Raw genomic sequence first — 24,365 nt, forward strand, 5'->3', positions numbered from 1 at the left:
GACCTACACACTGCTCATTAAGCCATGCTGTAGCAGCATCCCACATACAAAAAATAGAGGAAGTTTGGCACAAGTGTTAGCTCAGGGCGAATGTTCCTCACCAAGAAAAACAAATAGGCAAAATTACCAATATCAGGAATACAATAAAGGATATTACTTAGAGATTCTAGAGGTATCGAAAGGATAAAATTTTATACCAATAAATTCAACAGCCTAGATAAGAAGGACAAATTCCTTGAGAGATAGAAACTGCCAGAACTCAACTAACAAAAAATGGATAACTTGAATAATCCCATATATATTAAATTGAATTTATACTTTCTCATAAAAATATCCAGGACAGCATCATTGATAAATTATACAAAACATCTAAGATAGAAATGACACAAATTCTACACAAACTCTTCCACAGAATTCATGGGGAGAGTAATTCTCAATTCACTTTAGAAGACCAGCACTGCTCTGACATTAACACCAAAGACATTAAAAAAAGAAAACTATAGAAACATATCCCTCATAAATAGTTTCAAAAATTCTATCCAAAATTATAGTAAAAAAGTATGATACCTTGTGATTAAATGGGATTTATCCCAGGAATGCAAGGTTTGTTTAACATTTGAAAATCAACTAATGTAATTTACTATACTAAGAGGGTAAAAACAAACAAACATTATCATCTCAATAGAAGCAGAAAAATCCAATGTCTATTTCTGACAAAATTCTCAGCAAACTAGGAAGGGACATTTAGAAAACTTACAACTAACACTGTATTTGATAGTGAGAGACTGATGCTTTACTGCTAAGATTAGGTATAAGGCACATGTGTGTATTCTCACCTTATCTGCTGAATATTGTCCTGAAGGTTCTAGCCAGTGCTATAGGGCAAGAAAAAGAAAAAAAATTGTTCATACTGGAGTGGAAGAAATAAAAGTGTCTTTATTGTCACATGACATGATTGTATATGTAGAAAATACTACAGTATCTACAAAACAGTTGCTACAGGGCCTGCCCCATGGCCAAGTGGTTAAGTTCGCACACTCCGCTGCGGTGGTCCAGGATTTCACTGGTTTGGATCCTGGGCACGGACATGGCACCACTCATTAGGCCATGCTGAGGCAGCATCCCACATGCCACAACTAGAAGGACCCACAACTAAGATATACAACTATGTACTGGGGGGACTTGGGGAGAAAAAGCAGAAAAAAAAAGGAAGATTGGCAACAGTTGTTAGCTCAGGTGCTAATCTTTAAAAACAAAAACAAAAACAAACGAACAAGAAAACCCCAGGGATTAAACAAACAAACAAAAAAAACAGTTGCCACACAAGCATATTTTGAAAGGTTGCATAATACAAGATCAACGCACAAAAGCTGATTGATTCACTAATGCTGACAACGAACAACGGAAAATTGAAATTTAAAAATTGCCATTTATAATAGCACGTAGGGATAAATCTGACAAACGTGTGGAACCTGTATACTGAAAGTATAAAGTATTCCTGACAAAAATTAAAGGAGATCTAATTAAATAGATCGATACACTACATTCATGCATCAGAATATTCAATTTTGTTAGGATGATAATTTTCCCAAATTGATACATAGATTTAATGCAATCTGAGTCAAAATACCAGCCAGCTATTTGTAGAAATTGACAAGTTGATTTCAAAATTTATATGGAAATAAGATGACAGATCAGTACATGAAGGGCTCAGTATCACTTGTCATTATGGAAATGCAAATCGAAACCATACTGAAGTACCGTGATGCACTAACTTGAAGATGTAAAGTTAAAAAGATTGATGATACCAAATTTTGACAAGGCTGCAGAGCAAACAGAACTCTCATTTTTACTGCTTGGAATGTAAATTGGTACAAACACTTTGGAAAACTGTTTGGCAGTTTCTTAAAAAGTTAAACATACACCTACCATGTGACACATCTATTCCCTTCGTAGGTATTTACCCAAGAGAAATAAAAGCATGTGCTCACGGAAAGACATATACACCAATGTTTGTAGCAGCTTTATTTTTAATAACCCCAAACTGGAAACAACTCAAATGTCCTTCAAGAAGTGAATGAATAAAGAAATTATGGTACCCATAAAATGAAATATTACTAAAAAGGAATGAACTATTTTTAAAAAAGGAACAAGCTATTGATACACATATCAACATGGATGAATCTCAAACTAATTATGGTGAGTGAAAGAAGCCAGTCAAAGAAAAAGTACATACTGTATGACTCCACTTAAATAAAATTCCAGAAATGCAAACTAATCTATACTTACACAAAGGAGATAAATGATTGCCAGTAGACATGTGGGGTTGCGGGGGAAAGGATTCAGGGCGTGGCAAGAGGGAGGTCTTCCAGATGGTCACAAGGAAAGTTTTGAAGGTGATGGCTATGTTCTTGACTGTGGTGAAAGTTTCATAGGCTGATACATAGATCAAAATTATTAAATTGTACATTTTTAATACGTGCAGTTTATTGTGAGTCAATTAGGCTTCAATAAAGCTGTTTTCAGTTGTGGTGACTATATTGGTCTGCTCAGGCTGCCATAACAAAATACTATTAACTGGGTGGATTAAACAACAGAAATTTATTTTCTCAGAGTTCTGGAGACTGGAAATCCAAAATCAAGGTGACTATTGGGTTGACGTCTGGTGAGAGCCCTTTTCTTGGGTTGTTGATGGCCTCTGTCCTCACATGGCCTTTCCTCTGAGTGTGTGCAGAGACAGAGAGAGATCTCTTCCTCTTCTTATAAGGCTGCCAGTACTATCAGATTAGGGACCCACTCTTATGACCTCATTTAACCTTTGTTGCCTCCTAAAGACGCTGCCTCCAAATACAGTCACATTGTGGGTTAGGGCTTCAACATATGAATTTGGAGGGGACACAGTGCAGTCCATGACAGTGACCTAGAGGGAAAGAGGCTTCAATCATGATGTCTTTTCTACACGGCATAACTCGTTGTCACAAAATTAGTGCCTTAAAACAACACACAATTATTATCTCATGATTTCCATGGGCCAAGAGTTCATGTATGGCCTAGCTAGATCCTCTGCTCAGAGTATCACAAAGCTGCAATCAAGGTGTCATCCAGGGTTAGGATCTCACCTTAGTCTTGGAGCCCTCTTCTAAACTAACCTGGCGTTAGCAAGTTCATTTCTTCACAGCTGTAGAACTTGGGATGGCTTGCAGCTTCAGTGCCAGCGTGAGGCGCTCTTTATTCTTCTCTCTCTGACCTTTAGATTCCCTTTTAAAGGGCTTACCTGGTTGGGTCAGGACCACAAAAGATAATCTCCCTTTTAATTAACTTAAATTCAAATGCATAGAGACCTTAACTACCTGCAAAATCCCTTCACCTCTGCCCTAATCATGAGTGATTTCCTATCACCTTCGCCATATAGTTAAATGCAAACGACAGGTCTTTAAGAGTCTGGGTCTTTGAGGGTCATCTTACAATTCTGCCTTAACAAGTGATTTCAGATTTTGATCTGGGGAACCATGGATGTAGTTACCATTCACTGATGAAGGGTAATTCACATATACAGGTATGCAAGTATAAATAAATAGGTCACTTTTATTTTTTTATTTTTATTTTCTTTTAAAGATTTCATTTTTTCCTTTTTCTCCCCAAACCCCCCCGGTACATAGTTGTATATTCCTCGTTGTGGGTCCTTCTAGTTGTGGCATGTGGGATGCTGCCTCAGCGTGGTTTGATGAGTAGCACCATGTCCGCGCCCAGGATTCGAACCAATGAAACACTGGGCCGCCTGCAGCGGAGCACGCGAACTTAACAACTCAGCCACGGGGACAGGCCCGTGTCACTTTTATTTTATGTTTGTTTAGTACCTGACTTATTCTCAAGACAGCTTGGGTGTTCACTCCCACAAGTGATGGATGGACATACAAAATATACAAAACACATAAAGAAATAATCTCTTCCACGAAAATATGCATACACACAAGCTCCCTGTCACAATAAACACTTGCAACGTTCACATATCCTGACTGGAAACGATAGGTACAGTTTATTTGAGCACTTACCTTGTGACAGACACTGTTCTATCTCTATGAATGGAGATACTTTCCATAGACCGCTGGAGTGTGTCTTTTTTTTTTTAAATTTCAGGATATATTTTGAATATCCCTTGTACGACTTAGTATACTTCTACCTTATCTCATTTAAAGGCTGCTGCTTGTTATTGTACTTTGTGGATGATTGTAATTTATTTTACCCATAAAATCTGTTGAATATTTGTGTTGACTCAAGTAAACTGTGAAGGACCTTTTTTATGTATGTCTTTAAACAATTATTATATTGGCATATAACCCCAGAACTGGAATTACTTGAGTAAAGAACTTGCTCATTTAAAACCTGGCTACAGAGTAGCCTCTAGAATCTCTGATGAATTACACTGACAGTATAAATGAATGAGAATGGACAACTTTTCAAACTCATGTAAATCCTGACTAATACATTTTTAAACATTTTCCCTTTTTTTTATGCCAAATATTATTCTTTAAACACAGAAGTTAACTTTTTTCTCATGATGACTTTTCCCACTGTTCTTATTGTTCATTTGCATTTCTTTTCTTAAAACCTGTTTGTGTTTAGCGTATCTTTACTATAGTGTTGATCGTTTTGTTTATTTGTAAAACCTGCTTATTAATTAAAACAAATTACTTGTCTCTCATATATGTAAAAAACGTTTTCTTAGTCTATTAGGTTTTAAACCCTGTTCATTTCCCCCGAGATTGAAGTGTTTCATACTTTCCAATAAACCTTTTTGGTCATTAACTTTGTGGTTTGTCTTAATATCATGTTTTCCTAACCCAAGAATTTAACATGAAAAAAAAGAGTACATATTCTCTTTAAAGATTCTTGAATCTATGAGAAATGTATTTGTTGTAACATGTGAAGTATTCCAGGCATTCCATTTTTATTCCAGATGACTAACTAGTAGTCCTAACATGATTTATTGAATTTTCCATTCTTTTCTCACTGCTTTAAATATTACTTTATTATATAGTAATTCTCAGAAACCTATTCTTAAATACACTTATTCCTGGAATTAATCCTTTATGGTGTCTAACTTTTGAAAATACTAAGACAAATGCAATGGAAGGGGTACTTTATTCAAGCAGTTGCAATAGAGAGGACAATCAAAGAGAGTATCTCCCCAAACATGGGGATGGAGAAACGTTATAAAGGGGAGAGAAAAGCTTTAGAATACTCTGTATAAGTTTGGTAGACTTTGGTCAAGTAGGTGTTGTGATCTTGCAGAAAGGAGTTGTTTTTTTTTGTAATTTAGCCTGTCTTGGTCTATTATATCCTGTTCTCAGAAGTGTGGACTCCAAGAAGGAATTGAGAGAAAGTGGGTGAGTTTTGATACCCAGAGAAAAAGAGTTAGTGTAAGTACACAGCAGAAAATTTCACAGTTCTCCAACATGGAATCAAGACCAAATGACTTTAAATATTATAGTAATATCATATAGGTTACAATTTGATATTATGACATTTTTTCAACCATTTTCTGGCTATTATTCAATTTTTTTCTTCCAGATGAAATTATGTTGTTCTGGAATTGTTCTGTTAGGTAAATCAAGTATACAAAAGACAAAAAGGAAGAAACACATATTCAAAAATTTGTTTAGATTCTCAGAGTTCTGTCAAGGGTTATTTAAATTTTCCATGTACAAAACGTATGTTTATTTATTCAAGTCTTTTTCAATGTCAAAAGGCAAGTTTGAGAAGCTTCTTCATATAAGTTGTATCTTAAAATCTTAATTCTTTATTTGCTATTGTGAATGGAAGCTGTTTTCTATCTTACCATCATAAGAAGTAATTGATGTTATAAAATAATACTTTCCAAGAAAAACATTCAGGATATATTATGTACTGAAAGAATCATCATTAATTTTTACATCCACATGTTCTGATTCTGTGCACCTAGTAATTAAGCACAGTCATCTCTGGCAGCTTTGCGAATATTGACTTTTTTCTCTTTTTTTTGGTATGCACATCTTTTCTGGCTTATTTACAAATTTTTGTATTGCGTCCTTAATCCAAAATTAGTTTCCTTTTCTTCAATTTCGAGGCAAACTCTGCTTGGTAGAGATGTTATTTTCTTACTGTATTACTGGATCCCATTTTTAAACATTTTAATTAAATTCCCTATTCACAAGAACTGATAACTGACATATACCTTCCCTTAGTTTTGGGTCTAAAAGACAGTGTTTTAAATATATCTGTTTTTTTGTTACTTTTTCCTTCTTTTATCGAACCTTCTATTTTCAATCATACGGAATAATAGAGAAAAGGCGAAGACCCATATACCATTGTCTATATCGACCAAATTTCACATTTTGCCATATTTTTCTCATATTTTTCCTGAAACATTTAAAAATAAACTGGTATTTTTCACTCAATACTTCAGTATGTATCTCCAAATCTAAGTACATTCCTTCACAGCGGATCCATATTCAAACTTCCGTAACTGCCCTCAAATGTCTCTTAAAGAGATTTCTTTTTCCAACCCAGGATGCAGTAAAGGACCACAAATTACACTTATTTGTTATTATAAGTAGAACCTAAGCGGGGTGGCACTGAAAAAGCCAGAACCGCAGGCCTTCCAGAGCAACAATCCCCCAACCAACTAAACAAGATAGATTTATTCGCATAGTACTTTAAGAAGTGGACGCGAAGGATTATGGGAAGCGCAGTCTTGCATTTTATTTGCTTGCCCTGCAGAATTTTAGCCATGGCAGCTAAGTGTCCTGCGCATGCGCCGCGTCGCCATGTTGTTGGTCTCCCTTCTTGGGCCTACAAATTTCGTGAAGCCCGAAATCCCTAAGTTTCCAGATTGCCCAACGACTCTCAGGATCTTGGTTTCCCAGCTTCCTGGAAGCAGAGGTTAGAGCGTGGGCCGGGCGGGAGACGGCGGTGCCCCGCGGTGGCGAGGAGGCCAGCGGACCCGCAGAGGGAGCCAGGACGGCAGACGAGGCCGTCTGGGTTAGCAGAAGGGGCAAGCGGCGCGACTCGGGCCAGCTCAGATCCGGCGGCGCTGTGCGCGCACCCGCGGGAGGGGGCGCGTGCGCAGAGCGTCCGTGCGCTCGGCCCGTGTGGGGTGGGGTGGGGTGGGGTGGGGTGGGGCGGGGCGGGGCGGGGCGTGCGACGTGGAGCCGGCGGAGTGGGCTTTGGCTTCCGGCTCTGTCCTGTAGCGCGCTGGGCGCAGCGTGCTTGCTTTGTCATTGTCCTCAGTGGCTCTAGTTTGTAGGGACCGGTATTCTCGGGGACAATAAATTCCAAGAAATGCAGATTTGGGGTCCTGGGTGAGGGTTCCAAACATGAATTTGTTCTCCACTCTTAGATCCTAATTTCCAAGGAACACACCCTCTCGTATGAGGTTAAAGAGCTGGGACTGCGGAAGCAGAAATCTGTCCTGGAAGAGACCCAGTGGGACATTTGATCTCTCTCTAGAGTTTCACAATGGAGAGACAGTCCCAGAGAGGGATAGATCCTAGAACTTCAGGGCACAGTAATTCCTTCTCTTCCTGTTGATTGAGGTCCCACGACAACCACCACATAAAAGACAGAGACAGTGGACGCTAGGGTAAATTTCAGAAACCAGAGATGAGCGAGGTCGAGGAGGACAAAGGGCAGATTGCAAAGGAAATGTCATTTCCCTGGGGAGGTAAAGCAGCGTGGGCTGGGCAAAGAGGTCACTAGTCACAGCTGAGGAAGTCTCCCCAAGCCTTCCCTAAAAAGTCTCACCTTCCTGGGTCTACCCTCATTAGTTCTAGATTCTGAACTGAGTTAACAACATGTCCATCAGCACATATGGTAGCTAACAATCTGCTTCAAAGATTCTTTTGAGAAACTATACACAACTTTGGAAAGCAGTTTAAAAATAGACTTCCCCTCAAAGCACTTCATCCTTTTTATGAGAGCTTTCTGCGGATTATCTCCCTCGTGTATAAACAATGTTAGTGAGAACCTGGTAAAACAATATGGCTTAAGTACTTTTGTATGTTAGTGTTGCTGAAGGCCTAGTGTTTTTCATCTTTTTGGTGTAGTGAAATGTTTTTGAGTTTTATTTTCTTATTTTTAATGGCTTTATGAAATATAATTGACATAGCATAAAATTCACTTGTTTTACAGTTAAATTTACAAAATTGTGCAGGTACTGCCATAGTCTAATTTTAGAATATTTTCATCACCCCAAAAAGAAACCTCTTGCCATTGCCATTAGCAGCCACTCCCTATCCTTCCCCACTACCAAACACACATATACCTGCAGCCCTAATCTAATCATTATCTGCTTTTTGTTTCTGTAGATTTGCCTATTCTGGACATTTCCTATAAATGACATCATATGTGGTCTTTTGTAATTGGCTTCTTTCACTTAGCACAATATTTCTGAGGCTCATCCATGTCATAGTCCTTTAGTCCTGTTTATTGCTAAATAGTATTCCGTTGTATGTGTTTGTGGTTGTCCTGCGGAGGGTGGAATCAACCCCTCAGTGCAAATTTTGGTTCTGACGTAAAGACACGCCAAAGAAGTAGAAAATGATTTATTATTCACATCATGGGACTTTCTGGGCAGAGCAAGGGAGTACCCAAAGTAGTTTGAAAATGGCTTGAGCAGCTTGAGAGAGAGGAGTAGCAAGAGACCCTGGTTCCAATTGGTAGGGTAGGGCCCTGGAACAGTTCCTGAGTCAGCATCCTGGGCCTTGTGTGTGGTTTGACCCTCCAACCAGTGACAAGGGAGGGAACCCACGGGCTTTGTTATTAGCTTGTCTAAATATGGAACCAATGGGAAGGGAGAAGGTGGGGTTAGAAAGCTGTCAGTGTCAAACATCAAAAATGGAGTCAGACTATTACACTTCACCCCTGATGTTTGACTGAAATGTGCTATGTTTTATTTAGTTGATTTTGGAGTTAAGTAAGCTGTTACCACATTCTATGAGGCCTGCAGCTTGAAGCTGGTGAGAGAGATGCAGATTCTGTTGAAGGAATGCCTTATTCAGGAACTCAGTGTTGTGCATTTCAAGAAGAGAAATGAATGCTTTGGTTACTATCAGTAATGTCTAAAACTTCAAAGAAGATAAGAAGTATTGTGGAGAGGCCTTGTATTGTTGCTTTAGTATGTGGAGAGGCATGTGTGACAAAGAATGTTCTCTGACCACAAAAGAATTAGAAATCAGTAACAGAAGAAATTTGGGAAATTCATAAATATGTGCTTAGAGGGAAATTTATGGCTCTTTACTTGTTGTAAGTCTGCTCAGATTTTCTATTTCTTCTTGAGTCATTATCAGTAATATGTGCCTTTCGAGGATTTTGTGTATTTCATCTGACTTATGTAATTTGTTGGCATACTGTTGTTCATATATTCCCTCAAAATTTTAATTTCTGTAATGTCGGTAGTGATGTCTCATATTTGATTCCTGCTTTTGAAAATTTTTTTCTCTTTTTCTGTGCTCACTCTAGCTAAAAGTTTATTAGTTCTGTTGATGGTACCAAAGAACCAACTTTTGGTTTTGTTTTTGTCTCTTTCTATTTCAGTTGTTTCTGCTCTTTGTTTTTTTACTTCCTTCTTCTTGTTTTGGGTTTAATTTGTTCTTTTTCCAGTTTCCTAAGTGATTGGGTTGTTGATTTGAGATCATTCCTTTTAACATAGATGTTTAGAGACATAAATTTCCCTCTAAGCATGTATTTGTGAATTTCCCAAATTTCTTCTGTTACTGATTTCAAATTCTTTTGTGATCAGAGAACATTCTTTGTGTGATTTAAATCCTTTAAAATTTATTGAGACTTGTTTTATGGCCTAGCATATGCTCTATCCTGGAGAATGTTCCCTGTGCACTTGAGAAGTACGTGTATTCTGCTGTTGTTGGGAGCATTGTTGTAAACGTGTCTTAGGTCTAGCTAGTTTATAGTGATTAAGTTTTCTATACAACTATTAATTTTCTGCCTAGTTAATCTATCAAATATTGAGACTTGGGTATTGGAGTTTCCAACTCTTATTGTTGAGTTGTCTCTTTCTCCCTTCAATTGTATCAATTAGCTTCATGTATTTTGGGGCATTTTTGTCAAGTGTATATATTTAAAACATTCTATTTCTGTCTGATGGATTGGTCATTAAAATATTCTTTGTAAAAAAAAGTAACACTTTTTGTCTTAGAGTCTATTTTGTCTGATATTAGTATAACCATTCTAGCTCTCTTATGATTGCACTTGCCTGGTATATATTTTTCCATCCTTTTATTTTCAACCTGTTTGTACCTTTGAATCTAAATTGTGTCTCTTCTAGACAGCGTAAAGTTGAAGGTTGTTTTTTAATCTCATGTGACAATCTGCCCCTTGGTGGAAATGTTTAATCCATTCATATTTTAACGTTATTGTTTACTTGATTAGGTATATGTCTGCCATTTAGCTGTTTTTCCTTATATGTCTCATGCCTTTTTTGTTCTTTTGTTTCTCCTTTACTACCTTCTTTTTGTATTAGGTGAATGTTTTTTATTGTACCATTTTCCTTAAATGAATTTTTAAATAAATTATTTTTGAACAGTTTCTAGATTTACAGATTAATTGTGAATATAATGCAGAGATTCGTGTATACCCCACATTAATTTCCTCTGTTTTTAACATGTAACATTAGTATGGTACATTTGTCAAAATTTACAAACCAGTATCGATACGTTATTATTAACTAAAGTCCATATTTTTTCCTATTTCCTCAGTTTTTCCATAATGGTCTTTTTCTGTTCTAGGACCCTTTCTGGAATACTGCATTACGTTAGTAGTCGTGTCTCCTTAGGCTCCTCTTGGCCTGGTGATATTCAAACTCATCACTTCCTAATTTATTTCCTTCATTTTACTCCTATCTGTGCTCTTGAAGCTGTTTACCTGTTTTCTCAGTATGGTGGGATTATAATATAGTATATAGTGGTGTGCTGTTGCACACCTCTTCCCAAGTCTGTTCAGCAACATCTTATTGGTAGTTTGAAATTGGCCATGATAGGAATATTTATGCCTCAGAAATTGGCAACTACAAGTCAGGGCTTCTTTTTTTTTTTTTTGAGAACCTGTTATTAAATATTTCACTCTATTGGTGCTACCTCTATGTGGCCATTCCTTCTCCTTTCAGGAACCCGCAGGACATTGTCCCACAGGAAGGCATTTTACCCTCTGGTGTGCAGAGATTTTGTAGGCAGGTACATCCAGGAGCTGTAGGGGAGGCCAGTTCTCTTATGACTCATTTCTCTTTCCTTGTTTCTCAGTTGTATCTTTGCAGGTCTCTATAGTTTTTTAAGAACAGCAGAAAATGAACAAATCCCAGGTGAGTTTTTTTTTAAATTTCTTTGTTTTATGTTGGATTTTATGAGATGTACAAGGTATAACCATTAAAATGTAAGTGTAGGAATTAGTAAATGTCAACTTTGGGGGAAATATGGAGTAGCAGATTAGTAGCAGGGCAAAGGTAGTATGTCAGTGACTTTCAAGTCCTTATGTGAAAGTTAGTGTTGAGCTGTATGTTTGTCTCTGAGAGAAATAGCAGACGTTATCACAGGAACTGCATTGAAAATAAGAATAAGCCAGACTGATTCTTCTTGGAACATAAAAGGCTTTCCTGACATTGAAGTCTGAGAACAGCGTTTTTGTATCAAAATGGTCATGTAATACAAAATATTGTATTAGAACAACATTCTCATAACAACCTTGAAACAAATGAGGGCTGTTGCCTCTGATGGAAGAGAGCATGGTAGAAACAGAGGGTATATTGCCAAAGCTTAACTGGTATGGATTATCAAGGGACCGTAATACCAGGGTCTAGATAGAGCTGTTCTATGGTCCAGCTTAAAGCTGGGATAAAACCTGCTATCTGGAGGAGTGGTGCATGGGCAGTACAAAATAATTTACTGTAACCCTTCATAAGAAAGTTTTTGGTTTTTATTTAGGTTTTCGTATGCTGGTTTTTCAGCAGAAAGTTCAAATTATATTCTCTGGAAAATATTTCTGCACATCATCTTTCCATTTTAACTCATTGCATACAGTTTTGGTTCTTTCCCATTATCTGCCTGAATTTGTTCTGGTGAAGGTCACTAGTTATTGATTGGCAACATTTCTTCTTTTCCAATAAAGCATTTAATATTTTAAATTTCCATCTAAGCACTGCTTTAGCTGCATCCCACAAATTTTGGTAAGTTGTATTTTCATTGTATGTAAAGTATTTCCCGTTTTCCTGAAACTTATGTTCAACCCATGGGTTATGTAGAAGTGTGTTGTCTAATTTCCAAGTAATTGGAGATTTCCAGAGATCTTTCTGTTACTGATTTCATATTTGGTCGGAGAACATGATGTGTATGATTTCTTTTCTTGTAAATTTGTTGAGATTTATTTTGTGGCCCATAATACAATCTATTTTAGTGACTATCCCATGTGCATTTAAAAAGAAAGTATACTGTGTAGTTGTGGGGTGGCATGTTCTGTAAACGTCTCTTAGGTTTAGTTCAGTGATGGTGTTGTTTGAGTCTTCTATATTCTTTCCAATTTTCCAATATTGAAGTCTCCACCTATTATTTTTTGTCTATTTTTCCGTTCAATCCTATCAGTTCTTACCTCATATGTTTTGAAACTCTTTTGTTAGGTGCATACACATTTGGTTTTGTCTTGGAGAATTGACCCTTTCTCATTGTGTAATGGGCCTCTTTGTCTTTGATAATATCCCATGTTATGCAGTCTATTTTGTCTGATGTTAATATAGCTGCTCCAGCTTTCTTTGGGTTATTGTTTATATGGTATTTCTTTCTTTATCCTTTTACCTTAAATTTATCATATGTTTTTATAGTTAAAGTGAGTTTCTTATAGATAGTATATGGTTGGCCCTGCTTTTTTACTGGATCTGACTCTGTCTGTTTCTGGTTTGATTAGAACATTCAATTTAGTTTGATTATCACTATGGTGGATTAAAATGTTCCATTTTGCCAGCTATTTTCTATTTTATTCTTTGTTTCTTTTTGTATTTTTCTTCTCTTGGATTAGTTGAGTATTTTTTATTATTCTATTTTATCTTTGCTATTGACTTACTATTTTTACTTCTTCTTTTAACTTTTAAAATAGTTGCCCTGGGGTTTATAGTACACATTTTTAATTAATAACAGTCTCCCTTTGAATATTAAACCACTTGATATCTAGTATAATGACCCTACAACAGTATATTCCCACTTCTTCTCTCCTGTCCTTTGTGCTATTTTTGCCCCATGCGTTTTGCTTTAGCGTACGGTATTACTACTACTTTGGCTTTAGACAGTCAGTTTCCTTTAGAGCAAGGATCAGCAACCTGCAGCCCATGGGTGAAATTCAGCTCACTACCTGTTTTTGTAAGTAAAGTTTCTTGGGAACACAGCCACACGTATTCTATGTATTGTCTGTGGCTACTTTCATGCTACAACGGTAGTTGAGTAATTGCGGTATTTACTGTATGACCCACAAAGCCTAAAATATTTACTATCTAACTCTTTACAGAAAAACTTTTCCAACCTTTACTGTAGGGCAATTAAAAATTGGGGCAACAGGCCAGCCCTGATGGCCTAATGATTAAGTTTGGTGTGCTCCACTTTGGCGGCTTGGGTTTGGTTTCTGGATGTAGACCTACACCATTCTTATCCGTGGCTCTGCTGTGGTGGCAGCTCACATAGACAATAGAGGAAGATTGGTAACAGATGTCAGCTGAGGGCAAATCTTCCTCAGCAAAAAGAGGAAGATTGGCAACAGATGTTAGCTCAGGATAACTCTTCCTCAGCCAAAAAAAAAAAAGTGGGGCAGGAGGAATTAATTTAATTTTTCCCTTATTTAGCCATTCCTATCACTCTTCATTTTTTTGTGTAGACCCAAGTTTTACTCTGATGTCATATTCCTTTAACATTTCTTGTACAGCAGTTCTGCTGGTGAAGAATTCCTTAAATTTTTGTTTTTCTGGGAAAGTATTACTTCTTCCTTCAAGATTTTCTCTCTGTTTTTTTAGCAGTTTTAATATGTGCCTAGTTGTGCTTTGAGGGGAAATTGTATGCTACTTGGTGTTCTTGAGCTTCTTGGATCTTTGGTTTGTTTTCTGTCATTAACTGGGAGAAATTTTTTTTTTTTTAAAGATTTCATTTTTCCTTGTTCTCCCAAAACCCCCTGGTACATAGCTGTGTATTTTTGGTTGTGAGTCCGTCTAGTTGTGGCATGTGGGATGCTGCCTCAGCATGGCTTGGATGAGTGGTGACATGTCCGTGCCCAGGATTTGAACTGGCGAAACCCTGGGCTGCCAAAGCAGAGTGTGCAAACTTAGTCACTCGGCCACTGGGCTGGCCCAAACTGGGAGAAATTTTAAGCCACTATTTCTTAAAATATTTCTTCTGTCCTATTCTTTCTTTCTTTTCTTGGTCCCAATTATGCATATGTCAGAACATTTGATTGTATTTCACAGCTTTGCGATGTTCTGTTCTCTCTCCCTTTTTTTTATTTTTTCTTCTCTTTGTGTTTCAATTTGGGTTATTTCTGTTGACCCATCTTCAAGTTCATTGATTCTTTCTTTGACTGTGCTGACTGCTGTTAAGTTAGTTGAAGATATTCTTCATCTCTGTTACTATGTTTTCATTTCTGGTGTTTCTATTTGGTTCATTCTCCTGAAATCACTCATCTAATTTTGCATGTTGTCCACCTTTTCTGTTAGAGATTTAAACATATTAATTGTAATTATTTAAAATTCTGTTAGTTTCAACATCTATGTCATATCTGAATCTGGTTCTTATGATTACTTTTTGTCTTAGTAGTATCTTGTTAGTTTCCTTCCTTTTCATATGCTTCATGATTTTTGGTTGAAATCCCCATGTTTTGTGTTGACTCTAGACTCAGGTAAATAGATTTTATTCCTGGAAATGGGTGTGACTTTCCTGCTAGGCTTTTAGTCCAGGGGTTGGAGTTAATCTAGTTAGGAGTTGGGCAGGACTTGAGACTCATTGTTTCTGTTATTACCCTCAGTGCACTACAGTCTTCAGATTTCTCTAGAGATACCTTGCATTTTAGGATAGGGGTTAGTTTGCCAGAGTTGTGTCTGTTAATTTCTGAGTTTTTAGGTTTTCTCTTTGATCTATGCCTCAGTGAGGGTCTCTCTGCATGTTCTTATTTATCTCCTGTCCCTCTGTCAGCCATATTCTATTGGTACTTGTTATTCTAAGCTTATTAGAATGTGGGGTTGTGGGAAGTGGTGGACAGAGTGTATGTTCTATTGTTCTGAGGTAGCCTCAGTCTTGGGTATGCTCTGTGTCCCTGGGTATTGGGGATGTGGCCTTGTTGCTTCTCCCACCCCTTCCCCAGCTCTGATTGTAGGCTCATTGCATAAACCTGCCCTTCCCACAGGAATACAGTAAGTGCCCAGTGGGATTCATGGAGAAAAAGCCTGTGAGAAGGTGCAAGCCCTGTCATTGTCTGTGACCATGAGGGTTTCACACTGTGCCAGCCCACACTCAGTCTTCATCAATTAATATGCCACCTATTCTCGTTGAGTTCTCCTTGCCTAAGGTCCAACTTGGGTAGACAAGAAGGTACATTTCCTCTCTTCTTGCAGATACATTCTCTCCCTAAATTTGGGCCACTTGGGTGCTTTGCAACCTTGGCTCTCCAAAAAGTTAGAAAAAAAGTTGTGGATTTGAAGTTAGTCTGGGCTTGTTTTCATTGTAGGAAGGAGAATGATTCTCCTTCTTGCTTTCTACATCCTGGGGCATAAACTGAAGTCAACCCATATGTTTTTAATGCCTCTAATATTTTGTTTGTACTATGTTGCCTCATAATCATAAAGAACATACATCTGTCATATTTAAGGCCTTAAGGCTTTTCCTTTCCAATTAAGCACAATCTATTGACACAAAATAGAGTTAATTTTTCTTTTCTTTCCTGACCCTAGTATACTTTTTATATATTCTAATATATTATAGTAACTCCTTATGTTAGTGTTCTTGAGTGTATTGTGTTTGTATAGTATTTAACCTTCTGAAGATTAGCTCTGAGCGAACATCTGCTGGCAATCCTCCTCTTTTTGGTGAGGAAGACTGGCCCTGAGCTAACTCCATGCCCATCTTCCTCTGCTTTATATGTGGGATGCCTATCACAGCATGGCTTGCCAAGCGGTGCCATGTCTGCACCCGGGATCCGAACTGGCGAACCCTGGGCCGTTGAAATGGAATGTGTGCACTTAAACGCTGCGCCAACAGGCCGGTCCCCAGTGTTTTATTCTTCATATCCACAACAGCCAGGACATTTCAAGGCATAGAACATTAATAAATTAGAACAAAAGCAGGATATTCTATTATTTTTCTTTCCTCTACAAAGTCTAATACAAAATAGTGTACATAGTCAGCATATTATAACATAAACTCTCAACAGTGAACCTGGTAAGAATTCCTTTCCATACATCTTTTTTGTGCTACCCTGATTCCAACCACTTTAGACTGAGCAGAAATGTGCTGTTCTAGGGGTCGGTGTCATTTGGAGATGTGGCTGTGGGCTTCTCCCAGGAGGAGTGGTGGCACCTAAATCCTGCTCAGAGGACCCTGTACAGAGACGTGATGCTGGAGAACTACCACAACCTTGTCTCACTGGGTAAGCAAAGTTTCTATATCAAACTGTGTATAGCATGCGTTTTATTTCTTAGGTACCAAAATTTGTGGTCTCTTGTGGTTATTATTGTTGAGGCTTTTGATTCAAGGGTCTGAGATTGTTAATCTCTTTTGAGCACCAGGAAGAATAGTTGTATTCTCACATCCTATAACAGGTGTAAATGAGCCTCATCAAGGTCCAGCTCCAGAAAAACTGCCTTCTTCCTCCTTTTGAGTTGCTGTAGCCTGTGCAACCTGGCCCAAATTCTGTGTCATTTTTTCTTCTACAGGGTGTTTCATTAGCAAGCCAGAGGTGATCTTCAAGTTGGAACAAGGAGAGGAGCCGTGGGTATTAGAGGAAGCATTTCTATACTGGAACTACCCAGGTGAGTTAGTGAGTACCAGGCAAGAGGAAGCCAGAGGCAATTATGTTCTAGGTGGTCAGTTTAGGATTTGGACATTTAAACTGTTTTCTAAGGATCTCTTCTTAGTGGACCTGCTCTGGAAGTATAAAAGGATATGTATATGTTAAAATTGGAAGAGGAAAGGAAAATACCTGAGAAGAAATGTAAGCTGGTTTTCTAGTTGTTAAAAACTAGGATAGTCCAAGGATATCATATATGCAGGCAAGTCAAGTAATATAGGCATTTGCATGTTTAATGGTACAAAGATGGAAACTAAGGAAGGTAATAAAATCTACTAAAATTTAGTTCATGAGGAGAAGAATAGAAGAAACACTAATTTCACTGTTACATGTAGTATATTATTACTTGATGCTATCTAAACAAATAGGTAATTAATTAATGGAATTACAGCTTCATACTTAATAAGATTAATTACCATAACAAAATTATAGCTTCCTGGTTTTACAAGATTATATTTTGGTTTTTACCTAAAAACAATGAAAAAATACTTTAATATGCGTAACGAACATTTGCAAACAAGGGAAAGTATGTCATGCTGAAAGGAAACCGTCAATAAATCCTACAAAGTCAAAATATGGCATTCCCTAGTTACAGTCTGATAAAACCAGAAATTGGTAACAAAGTTGTCAAGTATACAATTCTTTTTTTCTTCTGTATTCTTGAGTGTTTTTTCTTTGTAAACTTCTAATATTTCTCACATTCTCACTTTCCACTGACATCAGTAAGAACCATATTCTTTGATACTTTTATTTTTTTCGCAATTCCTAATTGTAGTTAGCGAGGTTTTTTTGTTGTTAGTGGTGGTGGTGTTATTTTTGTATTTTTGTTTTGCCCGTTTTCCTCTACTTTATATGTGGGACGCCTACCACAGCATGGCTTTTGCCAAGCGATGCCATGTCCGCACCCAGGATCCAAACTGGCGAACCCTGGGCCGCCAAGAAGCAGAACGTGTGAACTTAACTGTTGTGCCACTGGGCCAGCCCTGTGTTACTCTTTCTTACTGTGGTGTATAACCTGAAATAGACATTTGATAAACACATGTTGATTAGAATCAGATAGAGGGAAAAGCTCATATTCTGAAAGCCCTATGAGGTAACTCTCTCTGAAAACATGCTCAGATATATTCTGATTCATCAGGTGTAAAATGACAGTGTCTAAATATTGTATTTGAAAAAGCTCTTTAGGTAATGCTGATACACACAGCTTGTTGAGGTCTGTTTATTTAAAATCACTCAAGTTCAAAGGAAATCAGAGAGTTAACAACATTTGCTATGAGCATTGGTTATAGTTGGATCAGAGATTGGTGACCTGTGGCCTACAGACCTACCACATGTTTTTGTGAATAAAATTTCTTTGCAATACAACCATACTCATTTGTTTACATATGAGTTTTGGCTGATTTCACGCTCTAATAGCAGAGTTCAATCTTGTGACAGAAGATATGGCCTGCTAAACCTAAAATATGTACTATTTTGCTCTTTAAGGAAAAGTTTTCCATCTGCTGAATTGAAGAATGAAAATAGAATTGCATGAAGCATTTTAGATTCAGCATTTAATTGAGAAAAATTTGTCATATTCTCTCAAGTCTAAGAAGCTATAGTTTGTAACTGGACCATTATTTGATGAACTACTGAGGAAAAAATATTCTGCCCGTTGTACTGTGATCTGCTGGTCACAGGTCTGTAATCAATTATAAGATACATTTGATTTTAGAATGTTAAATATATGTGTCTTACAGTAGCTGCAATACTGTATGTTACAAAGTAGTGATAGCTAAGATTGTGTTAAAACAAGTGGTCTAGACAGGAACTACTTTTAGATTTAGAGTAAATCTAAAATTTAGTGTAAATCTAAAAGATTTAAAGTAAATCTTTTAAAAGTAGGAGGATTTGAAAAGGCATTTTTGAAGATTTAGAATAATTATATCATTATGTCATTTTTCTAGATACTAAATAGAGCCAAGGCTGGAATGTAAGCTGAGAGAACACACTTTGAGCTTGTTGTTGTGAGTGAGCAATTTAATGTTACGAAGAGCTGACTAGGGCAGAGGACAGTGACTGTGGAGTCATAGAGTGGTAGCTTGAAGATCTGATGCGCATTAAGTTGGTGTAAATTTTGTTTGCTGGAATGATGACTTGTTACAGTTTTCCATGTGGTACTTGGCTCAGGTCAGTGGTTTTTTTAACTTGGGATAGACTTTGTTGCATTGAGTAACAAATGTGGACAAGACTTTTTAAATGGCAAATAAATATACATGTTATTTTCCGATATTGGGTTGAAAAATATGATCCTTAAATTCTAATATTAAATAGATAACTGAAATGTGTAATATGAGATGTAAAATGTAAAGCAAGATTAAGTATTAGTATTGTGGCAGGGGCATCTGATCTAGCTTGCCACGAGATCACTTATGCTGTCATTGTTTTGTACTTTCTTTTGGACATTGATATTCCTGTGAATCATAGTTAGAAGGGGAATTAGAGTGCAAGCCAACGACTCTTCCCTTAAACATAAGGCAATTGGTGCATTCAGATATTTACTTTGCCATTAATGTGCAGAATGGAAATAAGGGAAAATTCAACTGGAAACATGAAAACTTGTCAGGATGTTACTAAAACAGTATGGGTTTGAAGGTGTTAGACCTACTCTGTAATTGTCTCCTCAATTTCTCATACTTTCCCCATCAACAACTTTGTCCACTGGTTTTCCTTGTCATTCCAATTACTCTTCATTAGCTCAGTAGGACCCATCCCATTCTCTGTGATTTTCCTCCTGCCTGGATCTACCACTCCAGTAAAATCTTCCATTCTCTATTGACTGTTTCTTGAATTTATATCTTCATCTCTATCCATTTTGAAATTTTTATTTGTAAAATGCTGAATAATTACATGTCTGCTTATTAATAGTGTTTCCTCCCTTTTTTCCCCATTTGTTTTCCCAAACAAACTAGACAGGGAAAAGGCACTTTGATCCTGAGAGACTACTGAAACCAAAAGTCAAATATATAAAAGGACACCTGTATCTTAGTCCAATTCTATTAGGAATTTGTTAAAATTCTCATGGTATGTTCAATATTTTCATTTCTAGAAGACTGCAAAGCTCATGACCTAACAGAGAGAATCCAGGAAAACCAAGACAAATATTTGCCACACGTTGCATTCAATAACAAAACACTGACTTTAGGGAAAGGTAATGCTTTAAGAAAATCATCTAATATGATCACAAACTTTGTTCCTTCAAGAAAAATGCCCTATAAAAATGACTTACGTGGAATGAATTTGAAAAATATTTCAATATCAATTGGTAGTAGTAAAAACTCCCCAAGAGAGAAGCCTGACATGTTAAATGTGTATGAGAAGTTACTTGATATTAAGCAGGAAAAAGCTCATACTCAAGAGATTTCTTATGAAAATAATCAAAATGAGAAAGCCCTTGGTCATAATACTGGTATTGTTCAGCACCTAAATATTCAAACTTCAGAGAAGACTTTTAAAGATAATAATGGTGGAAAAGCCTTAGAAAAAAGACTGTAATAATTTCACACAGGCAAGTTCACACAGGAGAGAAACTCTGTGAATATAATGGACGTGGAGAAACCTTCTGTGAGAAGTCATCTCTCTTGAAATGTCATGGAATCTACATAGAAATGAAACAGTATGAAAGCAATAAAGTTGAAAATAGTTCCAGCAGGATGTCACACTTCACTCAACTTCAGGAAAATCAGAGAGGAAAGAGCATATTCAGATGTTACGAATGTGGGAAAACATTTATCCACAAGTCAAACCTCACAGTGCATCAGAGAACACACACAGGTGAGAAACCCTATGAATGTACTGAATGTGGAAAATCCTTCCAGCAGAAGTCAGCCCACATAGTCCATCAGAGAGTTCACACAGGAGAGAAACCCTATGAATGTAATTTATGTGGAAAGTCCTTCAGTCATAAATCAGCGCTCACAGACCATCAGAGAGCACATACAGGAGAGAAACCCTACAAATGTAGTGAATGTGGGAAGTCTTTTTACCGGAAGTCATCCCTCACTCAACATGAGAGAACTCACACAGGGGAAAAACCCTGTGAATGTAATGAATGTGGGAAAGCCTTCTGCCAGAAGTCAGCCCTCATTCAACATCAGAGAACTCACACAGGAGAGAAACCCTATGAATGTAATGAATGTGGGAAAGCCTTCTGCCAGAAGTCAGCCCTCAATCAACATCAGAGAACTCACACAGGAGAGAAACCCTTTCAGTGTGATGAATGTGGGAAAGTTTTTCATATGAAGTCAGCTCTTACTAAACATCAGAGAACTCACACAGGGGAAAAACCCTATGAGTGTAAGGAATGTAAGAAGAATTTCTGTCAGAAAGCTACCCTCACTAATCATCTGAGAACTCACACAGGAGAGAAACCTTATAAATGTAGTGAATGTGGGAAAGCTTTTTGCCAGAGATCAACCCTTACCAATCATCAAGGAATTCACATAAGGCAGAAACCCTATGTGGCAGAAACTGGCTGTGTTTTTCCCAATACCCATTTCCTTTTTTTGGTGGGTACACAACTAGTCAAGATTTTCTAGTCTTCCTTTCACCCACATGGGGTCATGTGACCAAGCTCTGGCTCAGAATATGGGCCCAAGTGATATACATTATTTCCAAGCCTGTAAAAGACTGCGTTTGGAATCTTTCCTACTTCCCACTTTTTTCCCCCCAGTCAGAGGGCAATGAAGATCATTCTCTGGTCAACTTGGGAACTTGGGAGCTAGTCATTAGAGTTTATAGATTCACAAGTTGGGAGAAACTGGGGTCTCTGAAAGGCTTCCTGAGCAGAGTCCTTCCTTCTCTGTCATCACCCTTAAATCTTTTCATGAACAAGAAATAAACTTGTGTTGAGACGTTCTGTGTTTAGGTCTATTTGTTGCCTTTGTGTATTGTAGCCATCCCTTATCTCATATTCTCTGTGCATCTAATGAAAGTGTGAGAAACATTGCATGTCAGAGAATTCAGTAGGGGAGAAACCCCTGTCAATCTCCTACATGTTAATAAACGATCAACAAGTCAAACATTTTGTAAATCAGAAATTTACAATGGAAAAACCCAAAAATGAAATTTTCACAAAGAAACAAATCTTATTGAACATTGGATAATTGAGAGTAGACTAAAGACTTACAATCTTGAAAAAAATTTTAAACTTTATATATCAGAGAACATGTAATAAAAGAAAATTGTCAGTTTAGGAAATGTGGAAAAAAACGTCATCTAGAAATAATCTTATTCTGGAAGCAATGTGTTGGATGCAATACTAAATATTTTATTAATAATATAACACTGTATGTTTACGTCTAGTCATACTCACCATGGAATATGTAGCTTTAAAAAAGGCACAAGTGAATTGGATTGTTAGAGCAGCCAGTGTTAAATGTATGTGAATAGCCTCTGAGCTCTGTCAGGCTTATACATGTGAATATGCTTTCTAACAACTTTTTTTTTTTTTTTTTTTGGTGAGGAAGATTGGCCCTGAGCTGATATCTGTTGCCAATCCTCCTCTTTCTGCTTGAGGTTGATTGTTGCTGAGCTACCATCTATGCCAGTCTTCCTCTATTTTGTATGTGGGATGCCCCCACAGCATGGCTTGATGAGCGGTGTGCAGGTCTGCGCCTGGGATCCAAACCCACAAACCCCAGGCCACCTAAGCAGAGCATGCAAACTTAACCACTGCACTACCAGGCCAGCCCCTTGAACAACTATTTTGTGTCTGCTTGATTTTTGTTTTAGACCCCAAAATAGGTATAGTGGAAATGATGTGCCTTTTCTCAAATAACTTTTGTAACACATATTAGGATTTCCTACACTAAAAACTATTGTTATCTCATCATATATTTACACCACAATATATATTTTAAAAGAAACATTGAATGTATAAAATAGCATATGTCATAAGTGTTCTCTGCTGTTTGGTGGCACATATAAATGGGTATAGATGTAGTTACCAAACTTTGCTTTCAGTAAATGATCCAAACAATGTTTCATAAAATCAAGATTTACTTAAAGTATGCAGTGATCTGGCATACAACTGTTTGTTTATAACACACATCTGAGTTAATTTTCAAAAGTAGCCTTAAACAATAGTACTTAGTACACTGTACGGATTAAAAGCAGTGCTTGTTGAAGAAATTATCTCCATTTTACATTTGTGATATATCTAAATGATGCACTTCTATAAACTTAAGTGTGAAGCCCAGATGTTGTGTGAGCCACGAACTATCTGCATTTGTATTTAGTGTTCTGCCACTTATTTATGGGACCTATGTAGTGATTTAAATCTCTCTCTGCCTCTATTTTCTCATCTGCAGAATGGAGATAATATCACCTACCTCACATACTGAACAGTTTAACTTGGAGTTTTCTGTTATTAGAGGTAAAGGCGTTTATTTCAGAACTTGAACAATAATTCCATCATATGAAAGGAATTTCTGCTTCTTGAGTTGATACCAGAAGATTCCTTTTAGAACTTTGCATTTCGTCAGTTTTATCTTCTCTTTAAAACATATGAAACAAATGTGTTTAAATTAAATTGAAGTATTGACCCCTCTCTGTTGTTGCTTGATTAAATATGGTGTGAAGTAAAGATCCAACTTTTTTTCCCAAATGAATAGCCAACTGATCTTTCACCGTTTAATTCATTCACCCCTATTTCACTGATTTGAAGTCAGTTTTTTATTGTATACAGAATTTTCCTTTGGAGTGGCTATTGCATTTGTAGGCTCTGCATTCTTGTCCACATCGTTCTACTGTTGGTGCATAACCAAAATGGGCCAGTCGTAGGTCACCACCCTCCTAGCCCTACATTGTATTTCGTCGATGAGTACTTGACCTAAGTTGAGCCAATGACAGCCTTTTCTAAGACTTTTATAATTGGAGGCATTTATATTCCAGTTATGTGATGACCCTGGAACAGCTATATAAAGAAAATGCATTTGCAGTAAGAGTAAATAAATATGTAGGGAAATGCAGAATAGTAAAGAGAATCTTGATGGTGAACAGGCTCAAGTAGTGTGCCAGCCGACAGTACTTTATCCAGCAAAGTTACCCGTCAGATATAAAGGCTAAATAAAGGCTTTCCCAGACAAAAACTGAGGGAGTTCACCACCCCTAGACCTGCCTTGCAAGAAATGCTTTAGGGAGTTCTTCAAGCTGAAATGAAAAGATGCTAATCAGCAGCATGAAAATATAGAAAGTATACAACACACTGGGAAAAGTGAAAAATAGACTTAGAAAACTGTAACTGTATCACG

The 24,365-nt window shown here is 37.2% G+C and overlaps 2 protein-coding genes across 2 annotated transcripts in view; both read left to right on the forward strand.

Moving 5' to 3' along the window:
* Positions 1 to 6,768: 6,768 nt before the first annotated feature.
* The window catches only part of LOC100056363 (zinc finger protein 33B-like), a 79,832-nt gene continuing 62,235 nt past the window's right edge, over positions 6,769 to 24,365 (forward strand). The window contains 4 exon segments of the mRNA XM_070228457.1: positions 6,769 to 6,921; positions 11,292 to 11,350; positions 16,527 to 16,653; positions 16,940 to 17,035. Coding sequence (XP_070084558.1) covers positions 11,336 to 11,350; positions 16,527 to 16,653; positions 16,940 to 17,035 — 238 coding nt within the window. The 5' untranslated portion in view covers positions 6,769 to 6,921; positions 11,292 to 11,335.
* On the forward strand, positions 16,613 to 21,965 carry LOC102147809 (zinc finger protein 892-like). The gene is made up of 3 exons (XM_070228709.1): positions 16,613 to 16,653; positions 16,940 to 17,035; positions 20,025 to 21,965. Exon 3 carries the CDS (start codon positions 20,721 to 20,723, stop codon positions 21,648 to 21,650), a length of 930 nt encoding a protein of 309 aa, XP_070084810.1. The 5' UTR covers positions 16,613 to 16,653; positions 16,940 to 17,035; positions 20,025 to 20,720; the 3' UTR covers positions 21,651 to 21,965.

Source organism: Equus caballus, chromosome 1 (genome assembly GCF_041296265.1).
Source record: "Equus caballus isolate H_3958 breed thoroughbred chromosome 1, TB-T2T, whole genome shotgun sequence".
Lineage (NCBI taxonomy): Eukaryota > Metazoa > Chordata > Mammalia > Perissodactyla > Equidae > Equus > Equus caballus.

What these genes read in the sequence shown, in the direction of transcription:
- LOC102147809 (XM_070228709.1), top strand. Translation starts at nt 20,721, where the DNA reads ATGAAACAGTATGAAAGCAATAAAGTTGAAAATAGTTCCAGCAGGATG.